Source organism: Phyllostomus hastatus, unplaced genomic scaffold (genome assembly GCF_019186645.2).
Source record: "Phyllostomus hastatus isolate PE091 unplaced genomic scaffold, TTU_PhHast_1.1 phas_contig_86, whole genome shotgun sequence".
NCBI lineage: Eukaryota > Metazoa > Chordata > Mammalia > Chiroptera > Phyllostomidae > Phyllostomus > Phyllostomus hastatus.
The window spans coordinates 9,292,473-9,306,131 of NW_025333977.1; the positions used below are offsets into that span (position 1 = coordinate 9,292,473).

Below are 13,659 nucleotides of genomic sequence, written 5' to 3' on the forward strand. Positions count from 1 at the left end.
GCTGGCGGTGCCCTGCGCTCCCCGTTGTGTAATTTAGGCGCTGCCAGCCCGCCTGGGAAGTTGCTGGCCTGCCCGCCAGCCTGGTTCGGTCCTGGTCCCGGGCGGATTTCATGGCCCTCCGCGAACGTGGAGCCGGAGCCAGCGTGGGCGAGCCCCAGCGCGCCCCCTCCCGCGGGGATCCCGGGTGCCCGCTCCCTTCCGTTCGCCCGCTTTTCCGATGCTCGCAGCTCCCTTCGCCGCCGCCGCCCTCACGCCGCCGCTTGTCCCTTGGAGCAGCCGCCTAAGTCCGGGAGGACAGAATGACCGAGGTGCTGTGGTCGGCTGTCCCCAACGGGACGGACGCTGTCTTTGTGCCCGGCCTGGGCTCTCCCTGGGGAAACAGCACAGTCGCCTCCGTCACCTCCCCGTACACATGCTCGCTGACCAAGACGGGCTTCCAGTTCTACTACCTGCCGGCTGTCTACATTTTGGTGTTCATCATCGGCTTCCTGGGCAACAGCGTGGCCATCTGGATGTTCGTCTTCCACATGAAGCCGTGGAGCGGCATCTCCGTGTACATGTTCAACTTGGCCTTGGCCGACTTCTTGTACGTACTGACTCTGCCCGCGCTCATCTTCTACTACTTTAATAAGACAGACTGGATCTTCGGAGATGTCATGTGTAAGCTGCAGAGGTTCATCTTCCATGTGAACCTCTATGGCAGCATCTTGTTCCTAACCTGCATCAGCGTGCACCGCTACAGCGGCGTGGTGTATCCGCTCAAGTCCCTGGGCAGGCTCAAGAAGAAGAACGCCGTCTACATCAGCGTGCTGGTGTGGCTCGTCGTGGTCTTGGGGATCTCCCCCATCCTCTTCTACACCGGCACCCAGGTCCGGAAAAACAAAACCACCACCTGCTATGACACCACCACAGACGAGTACCTGCGAAGCTATTTCATCTACAGCATGTGCACGACCGTGGCCATGTTCTGTGTGCCCTTGGTGCTGATTCTGGGCTGTTATGGATTAATTGTGAAAGCTTTGATTTACAATGACCTGGACAACTCACCTCTGAGGAGGAAATCGATTTACCTGGTGATTATTGTACTGACTGTCTTTGGTGTGTCTTATATCCCTTTCCATGTAATGAAAACGATGAATTTGAGGGCCCGGCTGGATTTCCAGACCCCAGAAATGTGTGCTTTCAATGACAGGGTTTATGCTACTTATCAGGTGACAAGAGGTCTAGCAAGTCTCAACAGCTGTGTGGATCCCATTCTCTATTTCTTGGCAGGAGATACTTTCAGAAGGAGGCTCTCCCGAGCGACCAGGAAAGCCTCCAGAAGAAGTGAGGCAAATTTGCAGTCCAAGAGTGAAGACATGACCCTCAATATTTTATCCGAGTTCAAGCAGAATGGAGATACAAGCTTGTGAAGAAGCAAGAATCCCCAAACACCCACTGTTGTGACATGGTAGGATGCTGAATAGAGCCATGTGTTCCCCCCCACCCCCTTTAAGTTTTTAAAAGTTTAGAGAAAAATCCAACCAAGAAGTTAGTGAGTTAAAAGAAGAATAGAACTGGAAATATCCACACACACACTTAAGTTTGTTTGGGTTTGCTCTCAAGACCTCCCTTCTTTCTCACCAGAAGTATGTATAATAAAATAATTCTTCTCTAGTTAAATATTTACCTTCTCTTCTGCCTTTAAAATTTACAAGCGTTTCTGTGTAAAGTGCACTTGAGTGTTGGAGCAGTTTTGCTATTAATAATTTCTCCAAGCGAATTGACCACCTGAAACTGAAGTTTACGATTCATCTGGTCTTTAATGTTTTTAATAATCCTTGGGGTGACCAAATTGAAGCTCCGCATTCTTAAAGTTAGCAGAGCATATAGCAAAGTACTAAGTTCCATTCATTCAGTATCAGGGGAACAGAGATCTTAGCTGGGGTCATTTGTGGTCCTATTAGTATGGGTGGGAACTGATTTGAGTTTCTTGAAGACTTGAATAGAAAAGGAAAGCCAATGAATCTAAAAGCCTCAAAGGTGACTGTCCAGTTACTTCTGGCAAACTACTCACTCTATGTTGGATGCTAAGTGTTTGATGATGGAAGCCCGCATATATTATCCATAGGTAAAATGCATTCAAAACCATCAAAGTGCTTGTCCTTTCCTTGTAAACAACACGCACTCCGTTAGACTTCCTGTGACAAAGAGCATTGACTTGCATCACTGCTGCTGGAGTTTGTTTGTGTTCCAGTGCAGATGCTCACTCACATCTGTGAAAACAGTTCTGAAAAATCACAGATCAATTATAGGCTAAAGCCGAATAACTGTCAGCAAGTTGAGGGTGTTGGGCAGGAGGATGGTGTTATCAGAGGGAGAGTGGTTACAGCTGGTCACAACGCATACTCCAGAAGCACAGTCTAAAACGTACGAGGCAACAGGGAGTGGGGAGAAGACATTTTTAGATTCAGGACTTTAAATTAAAATCATGGTGTAAAGGTGCTTTTTGCTTCTTTGAAATGATGGAGAACATTAAATGCAATGAAAAGAAGGTGGAATTTGTGAAGGTTGTGTTGGTAGAGAAGCTACAATCCTTTATTAGATCTTATATCCTCACATTTAAAGGGAAAAATTGAAATATGTGAGAAAGGGATACAAGGATAATCACATTTTAAGTACCTAAGGCACCCCAACAGTGAAAAGTAAGTTGTACAAACTACTCCATCACACTGTTAGTAGTTTGTAAGAGGACCACTGGGCAGGGTTTCTCTTCTAGGTTTTTCTCTGCCAAGCAAAAATGAGAAATATGTAAAATATTTCAATGTTTTAATAACATTTTAATGAGTATTGAATTGCTGCATTTCTAGCCCTTAAAACTTTAAATTCTATGTGATGTAGAATAATGAGATGAGGCAACCCAACTTACAGCTCCAAACAAATAAATCCGGTGTCAAAAGGATGTTTAATTGTGAAAACCTCAATGAAGCCAACATCAGAGTCTGCCACTTGTGGTGGAATAACTCGTTTGAAAACGCTTTATAAATAAAATAATTGGGGGTTGTGTCTTAAGGCAAGAACCTGTGGGGCACAGTGACAGGTAAGGCAGAAATTTATTTCAGTTTGTGCAATACCTGGATAGATGGTGGGTTTTTGAGACCTTCAGTTTCTTCTTAGAATTACTTAAGAGTATCCAGTCTCAGGCCACTAAGACCAATGAAGAAAAACTGTGTTTAGCTTTCTAAAAAGTGGTTCTTTTTCTACATGTTCACTATTAATGCACAGAATTAGTATAGAAGAAACATTTTAAATGTCTCACTTACACCTACTCATTTTGAGGAAAGAGAAGGCTTAACTAGGTTCTCAGTTGGTTAGGGTCCTACAGGATTGTCTGCTGTGGAATACTCAAGGAAGAAATCTAAAATATGTTATCACCATCTTGTCCCTGCCATGTGTCATGTTCAGTGAGACAAGTTTAATATCACTAAATTGAACAAAATGGAAATTTCAAAGCGATCCTTAAACTCAAAGGCTAATGGAACACATTTCTGTAGTATTTCCTCATCATTTACTCCAGTTTTCTTCCTTTTAGGTCTCAGAATGCCCAGCCTGATTTTACAGTCTGTGTTAAGGACAACTGTTTCAGCTACCAGAGAACTTCTTAGGGAGTGTGGATCCACTGAGGAGGTGGACAGTGACTAGAAATGCCCTTTTACTTCTTGACATGTTTTTTTTTCCAGAGTGGTTCTTCTTTAGCTTCGTACATCACTGAGTAGACAATAGTGACATGTGGATGCATGTCAAATAGAAACAAGAATGATCTCACTGACTCCTTGCAGGCCAAAAAGCTCTCTGGGAAGCGTCTGTGTTCACGGTGAAAACATAAAGAGGGTCAGGATGAAGCAGTGATCTTAAAATCTGATTCTTGACATGTGATGATATTATTAACTATTTTAATGAAAACAGAAGAAGTCTGTTGGCATTTTGATGAAAGAGCTGCTGAAATCATAGGATTTATCAGTTAACTAAATTTCACAATACAAAACTATTTTAATGCCAAGTTCAAGGTGTTTTTTGACACACAAAGTACATGTTTGACACTTTGAACATCGACATGTTTGCATTGCAATGGTGAAAAGGACAAACCAAGAAGAAGTACAGTATGAGTAGAATTCAGAGTTAAAACCATGACACTGCCACTCGGCCAGCTTTGGAACTGTGACCCTTTCAAGACCATTGTTTGTATTTTAAAAGGTTGGATAACATCTAGCTGTTGGGGCCTTGGGGGATGTGGAAACATTAGAACCACAGACAGCCAGAGGTGCATAAAATCTGCTGCTGTACTTTGCAGGACTCTTCAATTCCAGTCCTTGGCTAAAGATTCTCATGAAATCCACCCATTGTGATGTGGACCTACGACTTGTAAATTTTCTCAGTCCCCTTCTCAGTCCCCTTCAGCAGTACCCTCATCTGCCTTTGGATACAAAAGAGGTCAGTGTTGAGAGCAGCTGGAATCCAACTGGCGACAACAGAGACATGTAACTAGTTAGAGATCTATTGAAGCTTTAACTTTGCTGGTCACATTGTGGCTGTCATAATAGTATTTATTAATGAAGCTTACAGTTCTTCAGTTGCACAGATTGAAAGACTTTCTTGAAAGGTCCAATATACTGATGTAAATTCTATTTATTACAGTGTATAATGTTAACGTCCCAGTGGTATATTTTACATAATATATGATGCATAGATAAGATGAGTTATTGTAAATTATGATGCTTTTCAAAAATTAGTATCTTGAAATGTTTGTCTTCAGATTTTTTGACCTAAAGTATGAAAATCTGTGATACAAGTGGTTAATTTTTTCCAGAAATGCTTTTGCACGTTTTTCTTTTTATTTAAAGTTCTTTCTATACAGACAGAATTTGTTGTCAAACTATCATAAGATCAATTGCAAGTACAACACATCTGTGTCTGTATTGTCTACATTTTATATAATGTTATAGAAAAGTTTATATTGCCTTTTAAGAACATTTAGAATTGTGCCCGCAAATATGATCAGAGTTTTTATTTCCAAATGCAATATACTTGTCTTAAATTCAAAACAGAGCTCTTACATGTTAGATGTCTGGTGGGATGGGCATGATCAATGTCACATTAGAATTTAAAGAAAAACTTTAGGGAGATGGGGAGAGAAAGAGGCAGCTGGTGTAATCAGTGACCGTGTTCAGTTCTTCTTAAATTTTTGCGCCGTATTTCTTTTTAAGGTGAAATAGTATAATCTTAATTGCTTTAAGGTGGAGTTTCTAAGTAACACACTACCAGCAAGTTTAACACTGCTATTAATTTTAAACTGATTGTTCAGTTGATAACTTTAATTCCAAGTTTAATAGTGATGACTGTATTATTGTATATTTGGCTGCTGAATTCTGTTACATTTTTTATTCTGTTGTACATTGTATTATATACATAATGACAAATTAATATGAAGGGGAATATATGTGACATATCAAAATTTGTGAATTTGAATTCTAGTATGTTTCAGTGCTTTTGCAAAAATGTTTATTTTTATATTATCTGTGATTTAATGTAGATAATTCACTAGGTTTCCTTGTGATCATTAGTGCCATTAAATGAGCGGTATGGAAACAGTATTACTTGACATTTTGTGCTTTCTCAGGTTTATCTAAATCAGTGGTAGCTTAACAGATTCCCAACTAATTGTGCACAATTGTTTTATTCAAAAGGAATGTACATTTCCTATATGTTTGCATGCAGGAGTGTACAATACCGTGTGTGTGTGTCCAAGGCATGGCGGCCGACTTTGCATCTGCTATTCGTAATAACAGCAGAGCCTGCATATAATCGCAGTCACTAGAACTGTACCTACAATAGACAACTACAACTAAAAAGTCTCAATAAAACTATGAAATGTGGTCTGATGACTTCTATGTTATTATGCTATGAATACTCACTAGTTTCCCCAGACTTGGACGTATACCGTGTAACACCTAGCAAATACTGCCGGGTGTGTAGAGTTAATGCACACATTTCCTAAGGCGTAGGCTGCCCTGTGAAATACTGAAGTGTTAGAGAGCAAATTCTGGCCTGTGATAATTGATACAATTGTCATGATTTGATATTATTGATAGGAATGTGACCTAATTCTTTGAGGAACATACTCAATGCAACCTTAATCCATATTTCTCATACTAGTGTTCTATATTTAAAATGTTAGCTGTCATCTTCTCTCTAATTTATAATCTATGCAGGTAATCTTACTAATAAGAATCTTTTGCAGTTTCTGATTATTAGTGTACCTCACCTCCTTCTTTCAAGTTTATTAAAAAATACATATCAGGTGCTGTGCAGTGAAAATGCGTATGGTGGAATGAGAGCACGCTTACAGTGCTGCTGCTTTCCTCCTCGGTGTCAGAAGGTAAGTGCCGGTGGCCCTGCACTGGGTGTCTGCTGGTTCTGGTGGCCCTGTTCTGGTTGTCTGCTGACAGGTGCCCAGTCATAGACTCCTGTGAATGGACAAGTGCAAATCTCTTGCAGTCTTTGAAATATTTCTAATTCAGTTTTAACTTCTCAAGTAGCTGTACTACCCAGAACTTCACCACCTGGGAGTCCTCATTTATTAACATCAACTTTGGTAGAGTTTTGTGGGTGTGTATGCATGTATATGTGTGTGCATTTATTTAGTGCACACAGATAACTTGTATGGATAGTTATCTCTCCAACTTAAGAGAATTTACAATAAAGCTTTGAGCTCCTTTTTGGCTTCAAAACCATTTTGGGATTGGAGTTCAGAGACCCTTCTCTCTCCACAAGTAAGTATACTGCCGTTAAATTCTCTTTTACATTAATGGACTAGTAAATAAGTTTATACTCTCTTTGCAAGAAGTTTAGAATTTTGCCCCTGAATATGATCAGAGTTTCCATTTCCCAATGCAAAAAGCTTTTCCTAAATTCAAAGTAAGATCTGTTACGATGTAGAAGCCTGACTGTATGGGGCGTTAAAGACAAAACAGATGTGAGTGGAAATCCATGTTAATGTTAATAGGCTGCTTACTTGCTTGCTTACATTAAGCTTCCAAGGTAGTGGTAGTGGTAGTGCTTTAAGGTAGATCCTGGGCACTGGCATCCCCAGCCAGCATTGCCCCGGGACTGAGATGTGATGGTCTGAACAAAGCTGTGGATGGACACAAGGCATCGGGGCTGAGCAGCCGGCAAGGCTGCAGCCCCTTGGAAACAGACATGGTTGTGGAGGCAATCAGCACTGCCAGAGGGGGAAAATGTGCTGCCCTTCCTGATTCCCTAACAAGAAATCACCTGCACGAAGGTAGAAAATCCTTGATGATAGATTTAAACAGAAAGAGGCCTTGGCAATGATCCAATCCCACCACCTCGGTGTGCTGGCAAGAGCCCAGTTTTCACATTCACAGGTGGAGTGAGCAAAAGACTCGGGGTGTTCACTCCTATGAAAACATTCCTCGCACATCCCAGGGCTCTTCAAATGGTGGGTTTTGACCCATTAGTGTGTCAGGAAATGAGTATAGTGGGTTATGATCAGCACTCTAACAGAACAAACAGAATAGGAGAGATCAGACTCCATAACTCAGTGAGTAAGATTTGTGGCTTTAATTTCAGATGTACACACACACACACAACACAACACATTTAAGAACTTGTATCTTGGGTCTCAGTGGACTTCTGATTTCTTACAAAGAACCTGGTCAAAAAAGTTCAAAAACTATACGACACTTTTTCCAGAGAAATCATTAAAGCAATATTAAGCCTACATCTAGAATGGTTATTTGTAATTAAAGATGGTATAACCAGCATTCAAATTTATGTAGATTTGGGTAACTTAACCCTTCATATTATTTCATCTTGTTTAAGCAATTAAAAGCAAAACAGCAAATGTTCATTATATTTAAGAGCATTGATTTTGGAGCCTCGGTTTTGAACCCACCTCTTCCACATATAACTTGTGTACCCTGGGCAAATTATTTAAGTCCTCTTGGCTGTGGGTTCCTAAACTATAAAATGGGCATGATAACTTGCAGCTCATAGGATGCTGGAAGAGTCAATGAATTGAAACATGCAGAGCACCTGCCATATAATACACACTGAATAAATGGTGGCTATATACCATTCTTGAGGTTGCTAAGGATGTTACCAATTCACGTACTGCTTTGTTGTTATTCTTTCTGTTTCTATTGATATTAATATTTCTATTGTCTTTCATGCCATGGAAGCTTTGTGGGTCTCCTGGAAACTCACATTGTGTGATTAAGAGTTTCCTAGAAATTCTCATAGTGGGATTGAAGGCATTTAACATTGTTCTTTTGGACACTCCATTGAATGTCTGAGGTCAGATAATGAACAAGTCTTCAACTCTGATGCTTTGCACTGTGATATGTACTCTGTGGGGCAAAGATATGTAAGGCAAAGTGTGCAGCTAAAAATATATCCAGAGGAAGAGTCTGCTGACCTCCTTAGCTGGGCCTCACCTCTCAGGTTCATGGTCTATTTTCAATCACCACAGTCCAGAGGCTGGTCTTCAGTTCTGCAGATCCAGAAACTTGATCTCTCAACAGTTCACCTAGAGTTCACCAACTCTGGGGCACTGACTCACACCAAGTGAACTGACAAGAGAATCATTTACCTGATAGAATGCCACTTCATGGGTACATAACAGCTATATCCCAATCTCAATAACAGACATTTGCCTTTTTCTTCAGTCTAAATATGGATGAGAAATTTGCCTTCAGAGCTTAAAATAAGAACAAGGAAAGGTGATTTTTTTGAGAAGCATTTCCAGTAAGTAGAAGAGCTGAAAGAATGGCCTACCCCTAGAGACACTGGTCATAATAACCAGCATCTATCCTGTTCTTGAAAAAGTTCTGCCTGCCTGGGACAGCTCAATAGCACAGAGATGGAACTTTTCACATTTGCTTATTTTCTTTTCAAATCAGTCCTGCCATCATTAACTTCTTTGCTCACAAATTACGTTTTAGTAATGTCTCCCAGTGGTGGGAGTGGCAGGAGGGTGGGGGGCAGAGAAGGCTGCAACACTTGCTAAGTTGGAGATACGTACTTAAAAGACATGTAGTTGGAAACAGGACAGTATGGCACCACAGAGCTCGGAAATGCCATTCCAGAGTTCAGGACAGAGATATAGGGTGAGACAGAAGTTCGGGAGTTGTTCATGTACAAATGGCAGCTGTGGGGGAGGGGCTGGACCTTAGGCAACAACAACATTGGGGTGGACAGAAAAGAGTAGTGAGCAGGAAGAATTGGAGTCATACAAGATTCCAGATGGCCTTCTGAAGAAATCAGAGAGTTTTTAGGGAACAAAACTGTCACTCTTTTCAGAGAGGGCCATAAAGAGTCTGTTGCATATAGAAATTAGAAAGTATTGGTGTTTAATTGAGATCAGTATTAAACCATAACAGTAGTCATGGTTACTGATCACTGAATAAGTGAAAAACATATAGAGAAGAGAAGCAAAGAGAGAACTCCTAAGATTGTTGCTCTAAGCAAGATGTTCAAAGAATGGTGGTGCTGGTAAAGTCAGGGGCAGAGCAGAGTTTTTTTGTAGGAAGGAATAACCAGCTGTGGGGTCTGAATACAATGGAGGACAGGAGAAAAAAGTCAGAGATGACTGAGATCCTGTCTGGAGAATATGTAATAACAGTAGTGACCTTGACAGATATAGAATATTGGGAAAAGAAGCAGGAGAGTACAGAAAAGCATGAAGATAGTATAAAACTCATCCTGTGCAAGAAATATAATATCACTCCATTTATTTTTCTATACTTCAATTTTATGAGTCTCTCTTTGGCTAATCTGGAAGAGATTTAATTTAACTTTGTTCAGCCCCCGTGCCCTCCTCCTTGAGGTTGTGAGTTAGCCACATAAAGGAGTGGAGTTGTTGACATGAGGGCTTCTGTTCACATTGTCATCTGTTACCACTGGCACTCATGAGGCAGCCTGTGTCTGTGCAGTGTCCTGCCGAGTCACCCCTTGTTTTCATTCACAAGAGCCCCTCATTCGTGGCTCTCTGAGCAGATGCCATGCCCTTCTCGGGATAACTTCATCTCACTCCTGGGCATGAGGCAGGCAGGGGCCTCCTGTGAGCTCCCCCAGCCATCCCTTAGAGATGCCATAAAGCAGTTCCTATTCAGGAGTTTATCAGGTAAAAAAAAAAAAAATATATATATATATATATATATATATACACACACACTAATCTTTGAACATCAAAAAAAGGACACAGTAAAGAAGTATGTGTAGAAAGAATAGATTTTTCTTCTTTTGAGTTTTCTAAAGTATGTTTGATGCTTGAAGCAAAAATTGTCATGCTGTTTGATTTGGTTTTAAATATATGCAGAGAAAATAAGGTGAACTCTTTATAGATGGTGGAAGTTAAAGAGACATAAAGGGAGGTAGGGTTTCTACACATCCCTTGAAGTGGTAAAATGATGACAATATAAATGGGAAAAGTTATGCTCACTTAATGTAACAGCTAGAACTATGACTAAAAAGTGGTTATGCAAAGAGATGCACTCAAAAACAATATAGATGAAGCAAAATAGAATTCTGCAAAATATTCAAGGAACTCATAGAAAGGAGAGAAAAATAAATAAATTATAGACACCAAAAACAGAGGGAATAAACAGAAAAAAAAATAAAATGGTAAATTTAAACATTAAATATAAATACATCAAGTAAAGCACACAGTTTGAAAGACTATTTTAAAAAGATTTTATTTATTCATTTTTAGAAAGAGAGGAAGGGAAGAAGAAAGAGAGGGAAACATCAACGTGTGGTTGCCTCTTGAGTGCCCCATACTGGAGACCTGGCCTGCAACCCAGGCATGTGCCCTGACTGGGAACTGAACTGAGGACCCTTTGATTCACAGCCCTCAATCCACTGAGCCACAACAGCTAGAGCTGTAAGACTATATTTAAAATCATAAATCATCTTTACTTTGTCCATAAGAAACTCACTTCAAATGCCAAGAAGAGTCAAAAGAAAAAACAGAGTCAGAAGGAAGGAAATAATAAAGATAAAACAGAAATTAATGCAATTTAGAACACAAAATCAATAGGAAAAAAATCAACAAAAAAAGGAGGTAGGTCTTTGAAAATACCAATAAATGTGATAAATCTCTGGCAAGACTGACAAAAAATCAGTTATGGCCATGATAAATGAAATGGAACATGACTGAATATCCTGTAGACACAGAAAATACTGGAATCCACAAACAACTTCATACATAAAATTTGATTTCTTTGATGAAATCCCTCAAAAATAAGGATTTATCACAACTTACCCAATATCAAATAATTTTAATAGCCCTATAACTGTTACTGAAAGTCAATTTGTAACTTAACCCCCCCTTCAAAAAAGAAAAAAGAAAACACAAAGACAGAAAGAAATCTCCAGGCCTAGCGGGTTTCCCTGGAGATTTAACAACATATTTAAAGAAAATTTTACACCAATTCTACACAATTACTTCCAGAAAATAGGAGACAGAACAATTACCAGGTTATTATATGAAACTAGTATCATTCAGATACCAAAGTCAGACAGAGTACAGAAAAAGGAAAGTGAAGTAAACTATACACTAATATCCTTGATGAATAGAGTCACAAAAATCTTTAACAAAATATTAGCAAATAGAATATAAGCCTACATAAAATGAATTATCATGGCCACATGGGATATGGGATGCAAGGTTGATTTAATATTTAAAAAATCCATCTATAGAATTCATTATAGTAACAGACTAAAAAAGAAAAATCACATGATCCTACCTGTGGAGGGAGCCCAAAAAACAGAACTTATTTATAAAAAATTAGGTGTTTATTCTCACATGTTTAAACTTCAGTTACCTTCAAAGTACTCTCCATTTGATGCAACGCACCTACTGAGACTTTTTTCCACTGCTCAAAACAGTTTTTGAACCATCAATTTTGATGCCTTTCAGTGCTTCAGCCATCTCTTATTTCACCTTTTCCACATAGGAAAATGTTTCCTTTGGGACTTTTTTCACCCAGAGGAACAAAAAAATAGTCATTTGAGGCAAGATAGGGTGAATAGGGAGGGTGGAGGGTGGGGCAATGCAGTTGTTTGGTCAAAAACTGCTGAACACTCAGCACAGTGTGGGCAGGTGCACTTTGAAATCACCCATCATGAACTGGGCAAACATGTGGAGAGTCTTCAAAAAAAAGTCACTGATAAATGCAGCCTCTCACAACAATGCCAGCTGGTACACTGATACAGATGGGTTCCTAGAACACTCACTTAGCGGGGAGTTCTGTACTAAAAGAAGCTCTCCCTCTAGAAGATAGTTCCAAGTATTTGGGGGTCATCCCTTGTATCATTGATGAAGAAAAGGCATTTGACAAAATACATTTATTCTTGATAAAAATTCTCAGACAAATAAAAACAGAGGGGATTTTTTTCAGCTTGATAAAGATCATTTCATTAAAAAAAACAATAACTACAGCTAACATTATACTTAATGGTGAAAGACTGAATATTATTCCCCTAAGACTGGGAACAAGGCAAAGATTCTGCTCTAACCACTCTTATTCAACAAAATGCTGGAAGTTCTAGTCAGTGTAAGGTGAGAAAAGAGAATAAAAAACATACAGATTGAAAAGGAAGTAATGAAACTATCTCTCTGTTTGTAGATGATATGATTGTCCATATAGAAAAGCCCAAGAAATTAGAAATAAAAGTCCTGGAATCATGAAGTTGAGTTCTGCAAGGTCACAGGATGCAAGATATGCATACGAATATCAACTGTGTTTCTATGTACTAACACTGAATGTGTGCATGCTGAAATTGAAAATACAATACCATTTACAATAGCTCAAAAATGAAATGAAATCCATCAAAACGTGTACAGGACTTGTATGCTTAAAACTATACAAGTTGATGAAAGAAATAAAATTGCTAAACAAATGAAGAGTCAGAACATGTTATTGGATTAGAAGACTCAGTATAATAAAGATGACACATTTCCCCAAACTGATATGTAGGTTTAATATAATTTCTATCAAAATTCCAGCAAGACTTCCTGTAGATATAGAAAAGATTAGTCTAAAATTTATGTAGAAAGGCAAAGGAACTAGACTAGATAAGACAATTATGAGAAAGGAGAATAAAGTGGAAAGAATCAATACTACCTGATTTCAAGATTATTACGTAACTATAATAATCAAGACTGTGCAATTTTGGAGGAGGGACAAACATATAGATACATGGGATAGATTAGAGAACCCAGAAATAGATGCACAGAAAAGTGGCCCAATAATTTTTGACAAAGGTAAAGAAATGGAAGAAAATAGTATTTCTAACAAATAGTGCTAAAGAAATTGGACATCCATGACTGAAAAAGAAGGGAAAAAGGAAGAAAAGAAGAAAGGGAGGAGCATCACATAAGCATCACACCTTATAGAAAAAATTAACTCAAAAGGAAGCATGAGTTTAAATGTAACACATACCATCGTGAAACTTTACAAAAGTCGCAGGAAGAAACCTTCAAGATCTAGGACTAAGAAAAAAATTCTAAGTAACATCAAAATCATGTTCCATAAAGGAAAACCTGACAAATTGTATTTCACCAAACTTTAAATGTTTGCTCTGTAGAATCCCCTG

At 39.2% G+C, this 13,659-nt stretch overlaps 1 protein-coding gene across 1 annotated transcript; it reads left to right on the forward strand.

Annotated features, from left to right (window-relative positions):
* The first annotated feature begins 299 nt into the window (after positions 1 to 299).
* Positions 300 to 5,888, forward strand: P2RY1 (purinergic receptor P2Y1). The gene is made up of 2 exons (XM_045851464.1): positions 300 to 1,450; positions 3,572 to 5,888. The coding sequence occupies exon 1, from the start codon at positions 300 to 302 to the stop codon at positions 1,410 to 1,412; it is 1,113 nt and encodes a 370-aa protein (XP_045707420.1). The 3' UTR covers positions 1,413 to 1,450; positions 3,572 to 5,888.
* The last annotated feature ends 7,771 nt before the right edge of the window (positions 5,889 to 13,659 follow it).

Excerpts from the sequence above, each read along its gene's own strand:
- P2RY1 (XM_045851464.1), top strand. The coding sequence starts at position 300 with ATGACCGAGGTGCTGTGGTCGGCTGTCCCCAACGGGACGGACGCTGTC.